Source organism: Palaemon carinicauda, chromosome 19, assembly GCF_036898095.1.
Source record: "Palaemon carinicauda isolate YSFRI2023 chromosome 19, ASM3689809v2, whole genome shotgun sequence".
In the NCBI taxonomy this organism is placed as follows: Eukaryota; Metazoa; Arthropoda; class Malacostraca; order Decapoda; family Palaemonidae; genus Palaemon; species Palaemon carinicauda.
Genome location: NC_090743.1, coordinates 80,702,045 through 80,722,118, shown reverse-complemented (window position 1 = coordinate 80,722,118; position 20,074 = coordinate 80,702,045). Strand labels below are relative to the sequence as shown.

General features: G+C 45.5%; 1 protein-coding gene across 1 annotated transcript in view; it reads left to right on the top strand.

The window, feature by feature from the left end:
- The window catches only part of LOC137658693 (E3 ubiquitin-protein ligase RAD18-like), a 297,989-nt gene that overhangs the window by 249,404 nt on the left and 28,511 nt on the right, over positions 1–20,074 (top strand). The window contains exon 11 of the mRNA XM_068393684.1: positions 6,492–7,313. Within this exon, the coding sequence (XP_068249785.1) occupies positions 6,492–7,313 (822 nt within the window). The remainder of the gene's footprint in view (positions 1–6,491; positions 7,314–20,074) is intronic.

The window sequence follows — 20,074 nt, the reverse complement described above, 5'->3', positions numbered from 1 at the left end:
CTTGGATTTTCTGGGGACCGTGATTCGTCTCAACGTTCATACCCGGTTCCCCCTAAGGATAAGTCTACTTCAAGGACCTTACCCAAAGCTCGCAAGCCTCACAAGACTTCTCATGGCTCTAAACATGGTACGAACCCGTCTTCAAAGACCTCTGGTTCCTCCTCTAAGTCTCACGACCCGGGAGTTCCTTCCGCCCCTCCTGCTGCTAGCCCGGGCCTTTCCGAATCAGCTATGCTTCGCATCGTGTCGGAGATGCAGGCAAAGTTGGTTTCGGAGATGCAGTCGAGGATGGACACGATGTTCTCTAACTTCGGTCAGAGAATTGGGGCTTTAGAGCAAGGAGCTCCGGAGAGAGTCCAAAGCTCTCTCATACCGGATGCCTCTAAGCTCCCGCCGTTTGCCAAGAACAACCCCTGGCGGATGGCTCTTCATTCCCCGTTCTCAGACGGAATGTTGACTCTGGAGGGCCTTGGCACTCGCCCTCTAGAGGACTTTGAATTCTTTCCTCCGGGTCTGGCATTTCCATTTCATGGTTATGCCAGACTTACCGAGGAAGCTTTAGTCCGATTAGACAAGGTCCCCAAAGAGACGGTCATCTTCCCGAAGGAGCAAGCCCAATCTGTTTGGGCCAGATTTTTGAATGACATCGGCTGCACTAACACCATGCTGACGCCTCATAAAAGCTCCTTTACGATGTTCTTAATGGACAAGACCACCTTGACTCCATGCGTCAATAAGGTGGCAGAGCTTGCCTTTCAATATGCTCTGGAGGAGAAGCCCTTGCCTCCCATCCGAGAGGTGGATCCAATCTCCCTCCTTCTTCCCTCAGGTATTGAGTGTTGGGACAACGTCCATACCACCTTTACCTCCGGCAAGCTTGCAGCAGACTGTGCCTCAGTCTTGTTTAGTGAGAAGCTTCCCCGTCTCCCGGAATCTCTCATTAAACAGGAATATGATTCCCGCCTACGTGTGGGCCGTACTCTAAACCTGGCCACATCCACGGAGTCGATAGCCTTGACTTACGATACGGAGAGTATTTTTAAGTCTCTCAACAAGGCTACGCTACAGTCGTTATATTATGACTTATATGACTTTGCTACTGCTAAACGCAGATGTCGCAAGCATGTTCTAGCTGAGGCGACGATTAGGCATGAACCTAATAAACTCATCCGGTCCTCCTGTTGGGGTTCAAATCTCTTCCCCGAGGATCTCGTAGAGGAAGTCTTGGCGGAGGCCACTAGGGTTAATCAGAGCCTTAAAGCCCGTTGGGGTTTGACCCCTAAACGCAAGTATGACCCCGCAAATTATCAAGCCCGGGGTAGGAAGAAGCTTAGACCATATACCTCCACCCAGTTCAGGCAACAACAGAGTGCTTCATCCAACTTCCGGCTGCCTCTTCCTCCATCTTCTGTTGCCCCTGCACAGCCTTCCACCTCTCGGGCTCCTTCGGATGACTATGTCACCGTTCTGCTACCTAAGAGCCAGCTTTCTGGTGCCTCCGCCACTTCCCCTGCCTTTAACCAGTCCTACGAGGCTCATAGCTCTTCCCAGAGTTATGGTAGAGGTAGAGGCTACCACCGTGGCTCTAACCAGAACAAAGGCAGGGGAAGAGCCTTTCGCAGAGGAAAGAACTTCCGAGGCGGACGTGGAGGCAACTCCTCAAACCAATACTGAGGTGCAGCAGGTAGGGGGGAGGCTCTATGCCTTCCGCAACAAATGGAGGTTCAGTCCCTGGGCGTTCAGCATCATCTCCAAGGGACTAGGGTGGAGTTGGATTCAAGGACCTCCTCCTCCGAACAAATTTCGTCAACATTCCACTCCGGACCTGGTCGAATTTGTCCAGGATCTTTTACAAAAGAATGCCATACAAGAAACGAAACATCTGAAGTTTCAAGGTCGGCTGTTCAGTGTCCCGAAGAAGGATTCAGACAAGAGAAGAGTGATTCTAGATCTATCCCTTCTCAACTTGTCCATTCAATGCGACAAGTTTCGAATGCTTACCGTCTCGCAGGTGCGGACCTTACTTCCCCGTGGGGCCGTCACCACCTCTATCGATCTTACAGACGCCTACTATCACGTCCCGATAGCGAGACACTTCCGTCCGTACCTAGGCTTTCGCTTAGGGGACAAAAGTTACTCCTTCAAGGTGATGCCTTTCGGGCTCAACATTGCCCCAAGGATCTTCACAAAGCTAGCAGAAGTCGCTGTTCAGGAACTCAGGAATCAAGGGATTCAAGTAGTAGCCTATCTGGACGACTGGCTCATTTGGTCAGACACCTCCCAAAATTGCCTAAAAGCCACTCACAAAGTCATCCATTATCTTCAATCTCTAGGCTTCCAGATCAACTTCAAGAAGTCCCGTCTTCTTCCAAAATCGAAGTTCCAATGGCTCGGCCTGCAATGGGATCTTATATCTCATACTCTGTGTCTTCCCAGACCCAAGAGGTTAGAGATTGCAAGAAACACCAAACGCTTTCTCAAAGACAAAGTAAGTTCCAGACGGCTTCAAGAGAAGATTCTGGGGTCCCTTCAGTTTGCCTCAGTGACGGATCTTCTTCTGAAGGCAAAATTGAAAGATATCAATCGTGTCTGGCGTTCGAGGGCGAACCGGAAGCTCCGGGACAGGAAAGTCCGCCTTCCTCCCATTCTACGGGAAAGACTTCTTCCTTGGACAAGAGCAAACAGTCTGTCAAAGTCAGTTCCCCTTCGATTTCCGCCCCCGGAATTAATCATTCACACAGACGCATCCCTATCAGGTTGGGGCGGCTATTCTCAGCTCAAGAAAGTTCAAGGTCTTTGGACTCCCTTGTTCCGCCATTTTCACATCAATGTGCTAGAGGCCATGGCAGTTCTTCTAACCCTGAAACGTCTCGCTCTTCCCAAGAAACAACACCTTCGTCTGGTCCTCGACAGCGAAGTGGTGGTCCGCTGCCTCAACAGAGGCGGGTCAAAGTCAGGGCCTCTGAACCATGTTCTAGTAGCCATATTCTCCCTAGCAGCCTCGAACCGTTGGCATCTTTCAGCTGTCCACCTGGCGGGAGTCCGGAATGTAGTGGCAGACGCCCTGTCCCGGACCTCCCCTCTAGAATCGGAATGGTCACTCGATCTAAAGTCATTTCGGTGGATTCTCTCTCAGGTTCCCGGTCTCCAAGTGGACCTCTTCGCCACGGAATCCAACCACAAATTGAGAGTATATGTGGCTCCCAATCTAGACCCTCAGGCTTACGCCACAGACGCCATGTCACAGAATTGGGACAACTGGGAAAAGATTTATCTCTTTCCCCCGGTGAATCTTTTGCTGAAAGTTCTAGACAAACTGAGATCCTTCAAGGGACAAGTAGCCTTGGTCGCACCCAACTGGCCCAAGAGCAACTGGTATCCTCTCCTGCGGGAGTTGAGACTATACCCTCACCCGATACCCAATCCGGTTCTGTCTCAGATAGTACAAACACGCGTTGTGTACGCTTTCTCAAACATTCAGAGCGCCCTAACTTTATGGACTTTATGAAGTTTGCGGCTATGCATGGTGCCAATATTGATCCTCAAAACACCTTGTTCCTAGAATCAGATAAACGGGATTCCACCATCCGTCAGTATGACTCTGCAGTTAAAAAGTTGGCAAAATTTTTAATAGACTCAGACGTGAACTGTATGAACTTGAACCTTACAGTCACTTTCTTTAGATCTTTATTAGAATCAGGTCTGGCAGCCAATACTATTACCACTATTAAATCGGCTCTGAAAAAGATCTTCCTAGTGGGTTTTAACATAGACTTAACCGACTCTTTGTTAGCTTCAATTCCGAAAGCTTGTGCCAGACTGAAACCGGTTACTCGTCCTACCCCGGTGACCTGGTTCCTTAATGACGTACTCAAATTGGCTTCTGATACCATTAACAGTTCTTGTGATTACATGCCCCTTCTCAGGAAAACACTTTTCCTAGTGAGCTTGGCTTCCGGGGCAAGAATTTCTGAATTGGCAGCCTTGTCGAGAGACCCGGGTCATATTGACTTTCTGCCTTCAGGGGAGGTCCTTCTTTCTCCTAACAAATTCTTTTTGGCTAAGAATGAAGACCCTCAAAACAGATGGACCTCCTGGAAAATTGTTCCCCTCACGCAAGATCCGTCGCTGTGCCCTGTCACTACTCTTAGGTCTTATCTATCCCGGACCTCCTCCAACTCCTCGGGGCCTCTATTCGTTAGAGAACAAGGCGGTACCATTACTATTAAAGGGATCAGGCAACAAATTTTGTATTTTATTAAACAAGCTAACCCTGACTCTTTTCCTCTTGCACATGATATCAGGGCGGTTGCCACCTCGGTGAACTTCTTTCACCACATGAATTTTACAGACCTTTCCAGGTATACAGGGTGGAAATCACCGTCAGTGTTCAAGAAACACTACCTTAAACATTTGGAAGCCCTAAAATTTTCTACAGTAGCCGCAGGGAGCGTAGTTACTCCCGAGTAACTCACAGGTTAATGCCTTGACTCTTTATCTCTCCCTCTTACCTGCCTCATTTATACCCTATTGTATTCGTTGGTCTCGCACCTGAATACTGTTATTATATTTGTAAAATTTATGCTCCTGAGTATCTGTATATATTATCACTCACGGCATTATTATACCTACCTTATTGGATTTATGTTCATATTTAAGATACCCTTATAATTGTTTTTTGGTACTCATCTCTGATTAAAGCATCCTGTATTTCTCTTACGCTTATGTTTTTTCCTTTATTTTGCAAGTTTGGTGACATTTTTCTCTTGTATAGATTCACTGGGCGGCACAGGTTCGAGCCCAGAAAAGGGATTTTGACGTAGGAAAAATCTATTTCTGGGCGAAGGACCTGTGCCGCCCAGTGAACCCTCCCAGCTCCTCTCCCTTGGAGTCCCCAAACTTTGGGTGCTAAGGAGTTGGGTTCTGAGCGGATGCATTGTAGTAGTACCGAGTGAGGTTGAACGGCTCTCCTCTATTGGGGTTCTCTGTCGTGGATTAATCTAAATAGTGCGGGACCTCTGGATTATACGCCCAATTTTATACCGACACCAATAGGTGAGCGAGCTAGTTAACCTAGCACTCCTTTACATTTTTTCTCTGGTATATTTAGCAGTAAATTACCTAAGAATAAGTGCTTAAATGGAGCTTATTCACTGGGCGGCACAGGTCCTTCGCCCAGAAATAGATTTTTCCTACGTCAAAATCCCTTTTTTATATATAAATGGAATATGCTCTTATTTTATATCCTGAATTTCATTGATAGCTTACATCATTTACATTCGGGTATTTTCGGGAGAGGAAATACAGTACAGCTATGCCTTGACTTTCTTCATTTCGAGTTAAGTCAAGTTTCGAATTTACGTCATTTGTCAAAAATAATGAATGGAAAAATAAAAATCCAGTTTTGAGTCATTTTGTTTGACTTTCCATCTGTCCGCCACAAGTATTGAAGCATATCACTGGAATAGCGTTAAAAGCACAAAAAACATGATACTTTACTATAGATAAGAATTGAAGTTTCTAAGAATATTTTAAGATTCTTATATCAAATATAAACATTCACATAATTAACATAAATCCTAGCGAATGAACTATGAAAACAGCTGTGACTATTTTTATATTAACCCTTTTACCCCCAGGCTATTTGGAAATTTTCAACCCTTAACCCCCAGGGTTTTTTTTTTTTTCTCAGCACATTTTGCAGTATATTTTTTTTAAATTGCTCTAACAGCCTTATTTTTTGTCATAGAGAGGTCAGGTTGGTCTCATGCTCTTGGAAAATGCCTGAATTTTCTCCAAAAATTATCAAAAATATGAAAAAAAATTTTTTATAGCATTTTTTTGCGAGGACGTACCGGTACGTCCAGGGGGGTAAAGGGATGGCTTTTGTGAAACTTACCAGTACGTCCTTTGGGGGTAAAGGGTTAATTATCAGTCTTTAAGAGCTTAACAATGGTGTTTTCCACGATAGTTCAACTATTTACCATTTGAAGCATTAACAGCTCATAAAATCATATTATTGTACAATAAATAAGAATAAAAGTATATAAAATCATATGAAAATATATTTTTGTATACTATTTTCTCAATCAACAATCAAGAATTACTTATTTATGGTTGTGATCAGCTGATCTCAAGACTATCGTGAATAACAAAGAATATTTTTTTTTCAGTTCATTTAATATAAATTACTAATGCAAATTACATCAGCACCAATTTGTTATAGAATATCATAGTTTTTGTACATTTCATTCATAACTATTATCAGTTATCATGTGAATACATTCTCTCTCTCTCTCTCTCTCTCTCTCTCTCTCTCTCTCTCTCTCTCTCTCTCTCTCTCTCTCTCTCTCTCTCTTAATATACACACATAGATTTAACAGAAATCTTTGGTTTATCTGACCAAATTCATGTCAAGGCATCAGTATAAATAAGGCACAGGTTTTTATCTGTGAGCATTTAAAATTTACTTTTTTATTTTTTATTTTCAGTGAAAAAGAATGATAATCATTTTGCTAAGCTTATTGCTGACATCAAGAAGAGACAAGAAGCTAAGAAGAAAAAGTTGAAAGAAGTAGTTGAAGATCATTCTGAAGAGGAAATTGCAATTCCAAGCACAAGTAAGGCAAAGGCAAAGTCAAGTTCAAGAAGTAAAGCTAATTCAATGCATCACATTTCTAGTAGTGATGATGATAGTGACAGTGAGAGCTCAAAAGGAAAGACCTCATTTGGAACTGAGAAAAAAAACTCTATTATGAATTTTTTTCAAAACTCTCCCAGGAAGAGTAGCCAGTCTGTTTCTGAAAAGCCAAGTACCTCTAATCGTGTGGATGAAAGTATTTCAGATAATCTAATTACTAATGAGGATGATGATTTATTTTCAGAAGAATTTCTTATTACAAATGGTAGTAACTTCTCCCCTTCAGAAAGCAGTGATGTTCCTTTAGTGAAAAGTGGGGAAAGTACAGGAAGCTGTGATGTTCCTTCTGTGAACAATGGGGGTAGTACAGAAAGTGGTGATGTTCCTGTCATGAAAAGTGGGGTTAGTACAGAAAGGTGTGATGTTCCTGTAGTGAAAAGTGGGGACAGTATAGATGAACTGAAAGTTAATGGTTATGCTGCAGACTTTAAACCTGAGAGTGATGTGACTAATTTTTTCAATAGAAGTCCCGCACATTCCGACAGTAGCGATGATAGTTTAAGTCTACTACAGGATCAAGAGAGTCAAGTACTACAGGATCAAGAGAGTCAAGTACTACAGGATCAAGAGAGTCAAGAAGAGCCAATGCTTTTCAGTGGAACTTCAGTTAAAGGTGAGTTGGTAAAATTAACATTTATTTTAAATTGTGTATGCTTTTGAATTTCTCGCTTCAAATATATAAGCTGTATCTTATGATTTTGTATATATTAATAGCATTTTTTCGTAGCTATTTACATATGGAAAGGAGACCATCATTATTGGTAACCACTACAACGAAGATTTTATTTTGTTACAGACAGGAACCACTAACCACTCAAGGTAGCATAGTTTGTCAGATACTGTTTTTCTGTACCTTGTTATTCTATTAGTACATTATTTTATCATACTTGTTTGTATTTATTCCTTTTTCATAAATTCTTCATTATTTTTTTACTCTTCCACCTTTTCTCTTTTAGTCTAAAGATTTTCATATTTCCTAAGATGTAATATTTTTTTAATGTCTTTTATTAATTAAGAATCATTAAAAGACTGGAGCAAAGAGGTAGAAGAGGAAAAATTTTATTATTTTAGCTAAAATTTTACTCAAATATGGCTAGTGTAGAATTTAGGAAAAAATAATTCCAAAACAAAAGATTAAAACCACCACTTGACTGAGCTGGTACTGTACGGGTGTTGAGAACAATGTGGCTTCTCAATTAGCTTGTATGGGGGTAACTTCCTGTCACCGGCCAGCAACCACAAACACAACCTTCTTAACTTACATTGATTACTTATTTTGGGCTATTGATAGATATGGTACATTTGCTGCTTTGAGAGGAGTTAGGATACACACACTTTCAGAAAATTTAACACTTGATTAACAACCACTGCATGAATTTTTTTCTCTACTATCTCAGTTTTACTCGGGGAGCCTGTCAATAATTCTGCAGAATTTTATGATACGGTCGTACATACAGTATTGGTGTACCGTTTTTTGTTAGGTTTTTTCGTTTGTGTTTGTATAGGCTTGGCAAGATTAAGTTAGGATCATGAGGTATCCTTACAAAGGCTAAGCTTATTGATATTTGTTCCGTAACTGGAATACAAACCACGCTATTTAATAGGGGTATTACTTTCGGCGTAGTTGAAATGACGAGCCATTAAAATTTAACAAAGGTTTACTACCCACACCGCTAGTTAGCGGGGGTAGGGTAGGGTAGCTTGCTACCCCACCCCCCTCACACACACACCTGTGCTTGAACTCTCTTTGCTCTCGGCTCAGATTATTATTATTATTATTATTATTATTATTATTATTATTATTATCATCATCATCCAAGCTACAACTCTAGTTGGAAAAGCAAGATGCTATAAGCCCAGGGGCTCCAACAGGGAAAAATAGCCCAGTGAGGAAAGGAAATAAGGAAATAAATAAATGAAGAGAACAAATTAACAATAAATCATTCTAAAAAAAGTAACGTCAAAACAGACATGTCATATATAAACTATTAACAACATCATAAACAAATATGTTATAAATAAACTATAAAAAGACTCATGTCTGCGTGTTCAACAAAAAAGCATTTGCTCCAACTTTGAACTTTTGAAGTTCTACTGATTCAACTACCCGATTAGGAAGATCATTCGACAACTTGGTAACAGCTGGAATAAAACTTCTAGAGTACTGCGCAGTATTGAGCTTCATGATGGATAAGGCCTGGCTATTAGAATTAACTGCCTGCCTAGTATTACGAACAGGATAGAATTGTCCAGGGAGATCTGAATGTAAAGGATGGTCAGAGTTATGAAAAATCTTATGCAACATGCATAATGAACTAATTGAATGACAGTGCCAGAGATTAATGTCTAGATCAGGAATAAGAAATTTAATAGACCGTAAGTTTCTGTCCAACAAATTAAGATGAGAATCAGCAGCTGAAGACCAGAAAGGAGAACAATACTCAAAACAAGGTAGAATGAAAGAATTAAAACACTTCTTCAGAATAGATTGATCACCGAAAATCTTGAAAGACTTTCTCAATAAGCCTATTTTTTGTGCAATTGAAGAAGACACAGACCTTATATGTTTCTCTAAAGTAAATTTGCTGTCGAGAATCACACCTGGTAGTCAGACGTGTCCGCTGTCATCCTCGCCGCTCATTGGCAGTCATTTATGCTTTTTTGCTTTTTCTTTGACAGTTTTGTGTGTGAAATTGGCCTCTGCTATTATGCGCACCTGCTCTGGATTACCCGACCGCCCCTGTGGAACATTCATGTCGGCGGTCGAGACCAACAGAAGAAGAAGTCCAAACGGGATATTTCTCCTTCGAAGGTTTCTTTGAAAGGAGAAAAACCCAAGGCCTCTTCTTCCGTTGCTCAAACCTCCTCCGAAGCTCCCACTCGGTCGGTCTCTTTCGAGAGACCGTCGAGTGGTAGCGTACACCGTTGTACTGTTTTCCAAACTCGGGGTTCGAGAGATGGCATTGCTTCCCCTAGCGAAGGATTTGTCACTAATCGCTTTATTTCAGCTTTGGTCTTCCTTGGGGGTCGAGGGTTCGCCCTCCAAGGAAGTCTCACATGACTACATCCGATTGGGTGCCGCTGTCAAGCAATCGCCGCCTCCGGCAGAGGTTGATCCTCTGTCGATTGTCGACGTTGTGGTGTCAGAGGTATCCAATGCAGTATCACCCATCACCTCTGCCTCTTCAAACCCTACAGTAGCTGATGGCTTAGTTTCTCCCATTCCTGTTCAACCAACGAGGGAGAAACTAAGTCCAACAGTCTCTCCTGCTAGTGTTTCTCTCCCTCGGGGGAGTTCACTTACAGAGATTCCTCTTCGGAGGACTGCAGAAGGTCAGCTTGCTGATCCCAACGGCCCCCAGAGGGCGTATTTGTCGCAAGGTTCGCCTTCCTCTTTGCCAGAGAGGCCTTCCTTCACCTGCGGTGAGGAGGCGCCTCTTTGGTTCTAGATCTTCGTTGCAGTCCCCCGCAGAGGAGCCTTGTCATCGATCACCGACTGTTCCTGCTTTGGTCCTGGACCTTTCTGCGGATCGTTCGCGATCCCCCTCAGTGGAAGGTCGTCCTTTCAAAGGACACGTCGACCTTCCACCCGTCAGACCTGCCGACCTGCCGTAGCCTTTCCTGGATGCTGATGCGCGCTACACGCCAACGAAACCTGACCTCCACGCTCGTCAGGCCTCGTCATCTAACCCTAATACAGGGCATCAAGGGCGTATGTGCCAACGCGCGCATACTTCCTATACGTGCTATGCACCTGAGCATACGCGCCCACGTTCTCCTGCGCGCCAGCGCGCTCCTACGCGGCAGTGATCTCTTGCGCGCCAGCGCCCACGCCCACGCCCAGCAGTCATCTCTCCTGCGCGCCCACGATCTTCTGATCTGGACGCTATTGGGAAGTCTAAGTTGACTTCTCCCACGCGCCAGCGCTCACCAACGCGCCAGCACTCGCCTACGAGCCAGCTTTCTCCAGCGCGCCACCGCACCGACATGCGCATTCACCTGCACGCATCCATGAGGATATGCACGCCCCCCGTGCGCCCTCACCCATCCTGTCCAGCAGTTGCGCGCCATCATTCTGACACCAGCCCACAAGACGCGCGCCCACGAGCAGCACAGGCTTCAACTGTGCGCCCGCTTGCTAGGGGATCTCTCCTGCGCGCGCTCGCCCTACAACTTCTTCAGGGACACGCGAGCCCTCGCCCGCGCGCCCGCGCACTCAACCCCCTGATCTTGCACGTCCACGCGCACGCGAATATTCTCCAGCGCGCGCTCCTGTGCACCATCAGTCTCCCTCGTGCCCCTGCTGTCTCCCGCGCGCCCATGCAGTCTCCCGTGCGCGATTCCTGGTATTCTCCATCGCGCAAGCACCATTACGCGCCCCCGCGCAAGCATCAATATTCTCCCGCGCACGAGACTGCTGAACAACGCACGGAAAGGTCGCCATCTCCTCATTCCCCTCCCCCCAAACGTATAACAGCGCGTATTGTGGTGGAGGGGAAACATCCAGAGGGGTCCCGGATCCCTAAACCTTTCCAGTGGAACCCACCTATGAGAACTCCTCCCAAGGATCCTTCTATCCCTGTCCCTTGAAAGGGGGTGTCTGACAGCGGTCTGTCAGCCAACAGCCTTGGTTCGGTGCACTAATCAGAGCAGTGACACAGGCATTCTACCCCTTGAAGAGAAAATGTGGAGTTCCGGACGCGGTACCTTCTCCAAGGGCTAAGTTGACTCCACGCAAGCCTTCGAGGCAGGTTCCTTCTTTCCCCCAGACTATCTCTCCTTCCTTGTCGGACGAGGACTTCTCGTCGTCAGGGGAATCACGTGAGGTGAGACTTTTCCCCCATCGCACCAATGAGGGAAGCCTCTCTGCGCTGAGATGTCTTCTCAAGTGGGGGCTGGAAGGAACTTACCATCTTCAATGTTAGAGTCCTACATCCTTCCCAGGAAGGAATCTAAGGACTCTAAGACATTACCAAAGTCCTCTACAAGAACCGGGACGGAGCCAACTAGCCACTCGGAGAATGCCTGCGACTCTCTCCAAGAAGAGCCTTTGGGGACAGGAGACTTCGCTGCAAGTCCTACGGCAGGAAGAGAACAGCAAGAGTCAGAACATGCGTTTTGGCAAGTTCTGACTCTAATGACGGCTCTCAATGGGTTTTTCGACCCAGAGATCCCTCCTCGAGAGGGCAAGGACACGGTCTTGGACCGTGTATTCGGTACTCAGAAACCCTCTAAGACCAGTGCAGCTCTGCCCTGGTCTCAGGAGGTTAAGAGTACCAGAGACAAGATCGCTGTACAGCTCCCCGAGATGTCCTCCTCCAACCGTTTCAGTGCCACCAACAAGCTCCTTCCACCTCCTCGCGTACAGCAGAGGAGGTACTTTGAGATCTTGGAGGAGCCTTATTTAGCTCTTCCTCTCTACCACTCGGAAGAGCTTACCAGGGGAGTCCCTCTTGAGAGACTCTCCAACCGGCAGGTCTCGTTCTCGGCAACCGAGATCCTTAACCAGGAGAAGGTTGTGAAGTGTGCTATGCAAGTCACTTCGTGGCTCGACATCTGGTTAGGGACCTTAGGTATCCTGATACGCTCTGGGGATTTCTCTAAAGAACATACCAGGAAAGCTATGAAGACGTTCCTTCTCTCAGGCACCCGCACGATCGAGTTTCTGGCCCACCTAGTCTCGAACTTGTGGGCAAACACCATCCTGAAACGTCGGGATGCAGTGGCTGAGAGATTCCATCAGAAGGTCCCTTGCACCGAGATCAATAGGCTCAGACATTCTTCTTTAGAATGATCCATCCTGTTTGAGCCTAAGGTCGTGGAACAGGCAGCTGAGAGGTGGAAGAAGTCTCATCAAGACTCCCTCCTTCATATGGCTTTAACATCTGAGCCCTATAAGCCTTCAGCACCCCAGCAGTCCCGTCCAACCAAGACCGCTAAATCAACGACAGCAGCGAAGACCGTGGTGTCTAAGCCCTTTTCTGTCAAGGATAGGAAAAGCAAAAAGTCCTCCAGGGGAGGGAAGAATCCTAGAGGGAGCAGCCGAGGCAGCAAACGCTAGGATTGTCAGTCCCCCTGCATGTCCACCACTGGGGGGATGCCTACAAAGTTGCTCAGACTGGTGGAAGCAACTCGGGGCCGATTCCTGAACGATTTCCGTAATCAGTCAGGGATATCGCGTCCCGTTCACAACATCTCTACCTCCTGTGACGATGAATCTAGTGTCATTGAGCTCCCTTGCCATGGGATCGGCAAGGGGGCAAGCCCTTCGGGCAGAAGTCCAGACCCTGTTGAAGAAGGGCGCTCTCCAAGAGGTCCTCGACAAGTCTCCAGGCTTCTTCAGTTGACTCTTTCTTGTAAAGAAGGCGTCTGGAGGCGGGAGACCAATCATCGACCTCTCAGCTCTGAACAAGTTTGTCAAACAAACTCTGTTCAGCATGGAGACGGCAGACACGGTCAGACTAGCAGTGAGACCGCAAGACTTCATGTGTACACTGGGCCTAAACGACGCGTACTTCCAGATCCCAGTCCATCCGTCTTCAAGGAAGTGCTTAAGATTCAGCCTAGACAACAAAAAGTACCAGTTCAAGGTGCTGTGCTTCGGTCTCCACAGCACCACAGGTTTTCACCAGAGTGTTCACCCTAATATCTTCATGGGCACACAGGATCGGCATCCGTTTCCTCCGTTATCTGGACGACTGGTTTATCCTAGCAGACTCGGTGTCATCCCTTCTTCAACACCGGGACAAACTTCTGAGACTTTGCCAAGATCTGGGGATCATGGTAAATCTCGAGAAGTCCTCACTGCTTCCCACTCAAAGACTTGTATATCTAGGCATGATTATAGACACCAATCTCCACAAAGCCTTCCCATCAGATGACAGGATAGCAAGGTTGAGGAAGGTCGTAAGTCCTTTTCTCAGACGAGAGGAACTTCCAGCCCAATCGTGGTACGTCTCCTCGGTCACCTTTCATCGCTGGCTCGTCTAGTTCCCAACGGTCGCCTCAGGATGAGATCCCTCCAGTGGCGACTCAAGTCCCGGTGGAATCAAGGTTACAATTCCCCGGACGTCCAGATTCCTATGGGACCTGCGGAACTGACGGACCTCCAGTGGTGGGTGGCAGACGAGAACCTACGAAAAGGAGTGGATCTTCTCGTCCTCCCCACGGATTTGATGCTGTTTTCGGACGCTTCAAAGAAAGGGTGGGGGCGCCCACGTTCTGCACCACACGACCTCAGGTCTTTGGTCAGAGTCAGAAAAGTATCTCCATATAAATCTCCTAGAGATGAAGGCCATCTTCCTGGCCCTTCAACAGTTCCAACAGTACCTGGCAAGTCACTCTGTGGTGGTGATGAGCGACAACACTACAGTGGTGGCCTACATCAACAAACAAGGAGGTACTTTTTTTGCAGCAGCTATCCCATCTAGTAGTAGAGATACTGAGATGGGCCGAAATCCACTCGATACCACTATCGGCACGCTTCATTCCAGGCAAAAGGAATGTGCTCGCCGACAATCTGAGCAGAGCGTCTCAGATAGTGAGTACCGAGTGGTCTTTGGATCATCGATTAACCAACAAAGTCCTGACTTTGTGGGGTTCTCTGACTGTGGATCTTTTCGCATTGCCCTGAACTTCAGGCTCCCGCTGTACTGCTCCCCAGTCCTAGACCCCAAGGCTCTCTGGCAAGATGCTGTCTGATGAGGAGGGTGCTCAACAAGACCAGAACATCGGTCAATCTTTCAATGGCAATCTTTTCTATGGCATCACGCGGAATGGTTCCCGGACCTTCTGCAACTCCTAACGGAGCTACCGAGAGAACTCCCTCCACGACACAATCAGCTCAAACAACCACATGCCAGCATCTTCCACAAAGCCGTAGCTTCACTACGACTTTACGCCTGGAGACTATCCAGCATCTCCTCTCTGAGAGAGGATTTTCGCAACAAGTTGCTGTCAGGATGTCTGGACACCTGCGAAAGTCATCTGCAGCAGTCTACCAGGCAAAGTGGAAAGTCTTCTGTGGTTGGTGTCGTGGAAGGGGTATCTCTCCACTCGATGCCACTATTCCAACAATAGCGGAGTTCCTTGTGTATTTGTGGGAAGAAATGCTTCTTTCAGTCTCGGCAGTGAAAAGCTATCACTCAGCCTTAAGTCTAGCTTTCAGGCTGAAAGGAATGGACATTTCATCGCAAGAACTTTCTCTACTCGTACGTAGTTATGAACTTACCTGCCCTCAGTCGGAAGTGAGACCTCCCCCATGAAACGTGGGTCGAGTTCTCAGGTCTGTTAAGAGATCTCCCCATGAACCATTATGCCAGGCATCAAATCGCCACCTAACCTGGAAGACGGTGTTCCTGCTAGCTTTGGCCTCGGCCAAGCGAGTCAGCGAACTTCATGGTCTCTCGTATGACATCGCCCATTCAAGGGGATGCGGGAGGTAACGTTCAGCTTCGTCCCTGATTTTATTGCTAAGACTCAGAATCCTGGAGTGGCGGATCCTCGATTTGACTCCTTCTGGATTTCTAGTCTCCGTTCTGTAACAGATGACCCAGACCATCTCTTACTATGCCCAGTAAGAAGTTTGAGGCTATACCTCAAAAGAACAGCTGCAGTCTGTCCTCATGTGCCAGCATTATTCGTCAGCACAGGAAGGACTAAGAGGAGGGTCACCAAGAACACCATCTCTGCATGGATTCGTAGGGTTATTGATCTGTCCTTGAATCCAGATCCTCCTCCGTCACGTCGCCCTAGAGCACATGATGTCAGGGGCATAGCTACGTCCCTGGCCTTCAAAAGAAATTTCTCTGTGAAGCAGGTTCTTCAAGCGGAGGTGTGGTAGCATTAAACAACGTTCACAGCCCACTACCTGCACGACGTGACCCACAGGAGGCTTGATACGTTCTCTATCAGCCCTGTGGTGGCTGCACAACAGCTGGTTTAAAACCTCAAGCTCCTTATTGGACAAGTAGAAGGTTGAAGGCATTGTTACCCGGTTTTTAGTCTGCATGAATGAAAAGGTTTGATTGGCTCTTATTCTTTTCTTCATCATCCCCTCTCTTGGGGAAAGCAGCATCCTGGGTTCTCTGCATAGCTGACCTCAAACCACTGCAGGTAAACCATGCTCCCTTGTGTTCCTAGTATTAGGTTAATACTGTTACGTCCCCATACCTTGACGAGGTGGTACACTGTATTGGGAAAGTCCTAGTCTACAAGTTTCCATCTAAAGAACTTCAGAACAACTTCCTAGGAAGAGTCACACTTCTTCATACCTTCACACACAGCTTGCGTAAGCCGCAGTCCTTGCATAGCAAGGTTCTAGCGAGGTGCAGGGGCTCCTTATTTCTTGGGTGCTTACACACTCAAATAACGAGCCCCCGGGCAAAGCCAAAAAGCCAGAACTGGCTGGGATGTCCACCCTTCCTAATGGGTGAGTCACCCTTATTAAATAGCGTGGTTTGTATTCCAGTTACGGAACAAATGACAAATTCGTAGATAATTTGTATTTTTCCTAACTATACAAACCCTAGTTAACCAAACTTGCCCGTCAGCCCTATCCCCCTTGAAGTCCTACCTCCAAGCAAAGTGAGTTCAAGCACAGGTGTGTGTACGGGGGGTGTGGGTAGTAAACCCTCGTTAAATTTTAATGGCTCGTCATTTCAGCTATGCCGAAAGTAATACCCCTATTAAATAGCTAAGGTTTGTTTAGTTAGGAAAAATACAAATTATCTACGAATTTGTCATGTTTTATTTGCATGCCACAAAAATCATTTGGCCGATTAGTTGGAATAAATGAGAGGGTATAGCATTTCCTTACTTTTTCTAAGATTATTTTTAGTTTCTGTATGTTTTTATTTTGTTGTAGGATAATTTAATACTTATATTTTATTAAGGGAATTTAAAAAAAAATCACTATCAATTTATTAGAATTATTTGCTTAGTGATTTTAGTTTTTTATTAGACATTTATATTTATCCCTTGCTGTTTTAGGTAACAAATGAAATATTCCATAAATAAAAATTTCTCCCTTTGAGTTTTTGTTAGTGTAGTGTCAGCCTCTGCTTTTGCCGAGAGTTAGGTAACAGAGACAGGCGTAAAAAGTGAGAATTCATGAATACCCTGTACTTGCTGCCTTAGGGTAGATTAACTCATAACCTGTGGACACATCAACCATTACCTACCTGCAGTTGACTAACACTCTAGGTAACCGACTGTACTGCACTACATTCTTTTAAATATTTAACTTAGCCGGTGAATATATAATAGCTGCTACTCAGCGGCTCGACAGAAAACACACTCAAAAACTCGCGAGCGATCGCTATGAAGGTTGCGGGTGTGACCACCAGCGCCAACTATCGGCCAGATACCACTCTTGCATGTAAACAAACCCTTCAATTCTTCTCTGTCGACCTTGACGACAAGACGTATCATTACTCGCTGTAGAACCTGGAGTTTTCTCAACATATTTGGTGAAGTACTTCATTTTGGTTTGAGCTTTCGCAGTGCAGGTGTTTTATCTTCAACTTAAATCTTGAACTCGTTTTTGGATAGATTTAATTTTTGATGACTTTGGATTGTTTTTTGGACTTTCCTTGACTTTTAAATGGCCGACCCTTCCCTTAGTACGGAAGTGTGTTTAGGCTTTTAGCAATTATCTTATCACGTTATAAATTAATTATAGATTTTCCTCTATATATTTTATATCTCACCCGCCTTTATTAGGCCTCTTCGATTAGCTTTCCATTTATAATAAACATCAAGGTAAATTTTAATGATTTGTTTATATGCGACCTTTCCTGAGAGTAGGCGGTCCTAACTTGGAAACCGAAGTTAAACAACGTTGAGCCCTTTCAATCGTAAATAACTTTTACAGAGCTAATGATTTAAAACTTATTAAATGTTTTATTTTTTAGTAGATTTTTTATGAAAGTTTTTCTTTGAATAGTCTTCGTACTGTTTCAAAGATGAACTAACGTTTAGTTTATTTATGCTACGCAGTTTGCGCTCTATCGTTACGATAGAGAGAGAGAGTATCACGGTTTCACTTTGCAGAAAGAGTAAATCGATTCTGACGTTTTGTTCATTCTTCTTTCAAAGCTTAAATGTTTTAAATTCTATTTTAAAGGAACTTTTTAATTGAAAAACCTTTCAGTTTTTTCCTTTGGTCAAATAACCTGTTTTTTGACGAAACGTAAGTGGGCTCTTCTCTTCGGTGCGAAATCAAGAGAGAGAGAGAGAGAGAGAGAGAGAGAGAGAGAGAGAGAGAGAGAGAGAGATAGAGACGGAGAGAGAGAGAGGAGTGAGAACGTTCCGATCTTTATCTCGTCCCAAGCGAGTAACGTTGTTCTCGAGTTACTCTCGTCCCTAGTCTCTGTACGGGGAGAAAGGATAAAACGTTTTTAGTTTTTATTCTCGTCCCAAGGCACTGTACGGTGAGAGATTGAAAACGTAGTTTTGAATGAACTAGTGTTTAGTCTCTTCCCCAGCCACTGATCTTTTTATCTTAAAATATGTTTACTGTTTTTTGCTGGTATTAATGTGCTTACATTATACGACTGTTTTCGCAATTATAACCTTTTGATGAGGGTAGAATTGCGTGCTTCAGGTAGAAATCAGTTTTAATCATACCTAATGTGAATTGTTAAAAAATTCGATTTCAGTGAAATAAGTGCAAAACAGAAAATCGTAGTGATAAAGTGATATTGCGCAAAGTGTTATCAGTGTTGCGACCGAGGGTTCGTCTGTTCGTGCCTGTCGTTCGCCTAGTCCGGGACCTCTTGCAAGCTCCCAAGCCCAGGGGAGAAGTAATGTCGTACGACTTATGGGTTCGAGAGGCCTTGATCAGCGAACAGACGTTCCCTCTATGGTATCAGGCGTATCTCACCAAGATCACCCCTACCATAAGGCGAGAGAGACGATTTTCTCCTCGTCATCCGAAGGCTTTTCGCATAAGAAACCATGGAACAAGGTTTCGAGGCCCTTTAAGCGAAAGTCAGTCCTTTCAGGACAGGTCCAGCGTCCTGGTTTTAACTATTAGGACAGCTCTGACCCTATGCAGTCATCGGAAGACTGCTCGCCGCCTAAACAAAAGCGTAACACAGACTCCGAGAGTCTTTTTGTAGGCAAGGTTTTGCAGTCACAGACGTTACCCTCGTCTCTTACCGCAACCATTCCCTTTGATCCTTAATGGGTTGTACGGCAAGACATGCAGAATAACCTTGCCTCTCTTATGGAAGACTATTCTGCCGATAAGGTTCACGTTGATCCTAGCCGTTTATCTCATCGAGATCCTGGCCTTCAGCCGCCCAAACGAACCTTTGTGCGTCCTGTTGACGTTGGTGTAGCTAAGTCACGTCAGTCACGATATGTAGAGCCTCACTCGATGCGGTCACGTGTTGATTTTCAGCCGCATTTGGACGTTAGGCCGCTTCCTAATGCTCCTGTTGACGTTCAGGACGTTCGCCAGCCAGCGGAGTTGACTTGTTTTGACGCTGAGCGTCAACTACCGCAGTCTAGAGTTGTTTTGACTGCTCAGACTAGGCAGTCAAGACAGTCTCGAGTGGACGCCGAGCGTCCTCCCGCACCTGTTGTTGTTGACAGTTCACAGACTGTTAAGCAGTTACATGACGTTGCATCCTGATCCGCTACTAATGCACCAGTGCGTGTGGACTCTGCTTGTAAAGCATTGCCACCATGGTAGGTCTCTCCCTTGCTTGAAACTCGGCTATTGTCGGACAAGGTTCCTTCAGATAAGGAAGTTGCTGTTCCCCCTCCTACTGATATTCCCTTGAGGACTCTGTCAGGGGGAGAGGAGCCTAAAGCTGCTTAGCCCTCTATGGACTTTAAATAAATCATGCTGATTTTTAAGGATCTTTGTCCGGATCTTTTTGTAACTGCTGCTCCTCGTTCGCCTAAACGTCAGAGTTTACACTAGGCCTAGCTACTTCGAAGCCGTTGTTTTATAAGCTAGTGCTCTCTCGCTCTTCTAAGAGAGCTTTACGTTTGCTAGGCGACTGGTTTATCACCAGGAGGAGTTTGGGGGAGACAGCCTTTGCTTTCCCTACTTTTAAGCTGGCTTATAGAGCGAGAGTCTGATATGACACGAGAGAAGTTCTCGGCTTGGGAGTTCCTGGGATAGCTCCAATGATCTGACAGCCACGTTCTCTGCAGGAACAAGTCCCTCAGGGATGGCTCCAATGATTTAGCAGCCATGTTCACTGCAGGAGTACGTAAGAGGCAAGTGCGCTCAATGTGTTCATTGTCAAGACAAACTTCACGATGAAGTCTACCAGGCTGTCTTGACAGCTTTTATGGAAGGCGACTGGATGGTCTCTCTCGACCTTCAGGAGGCATACTTCCACATTCCTATACACC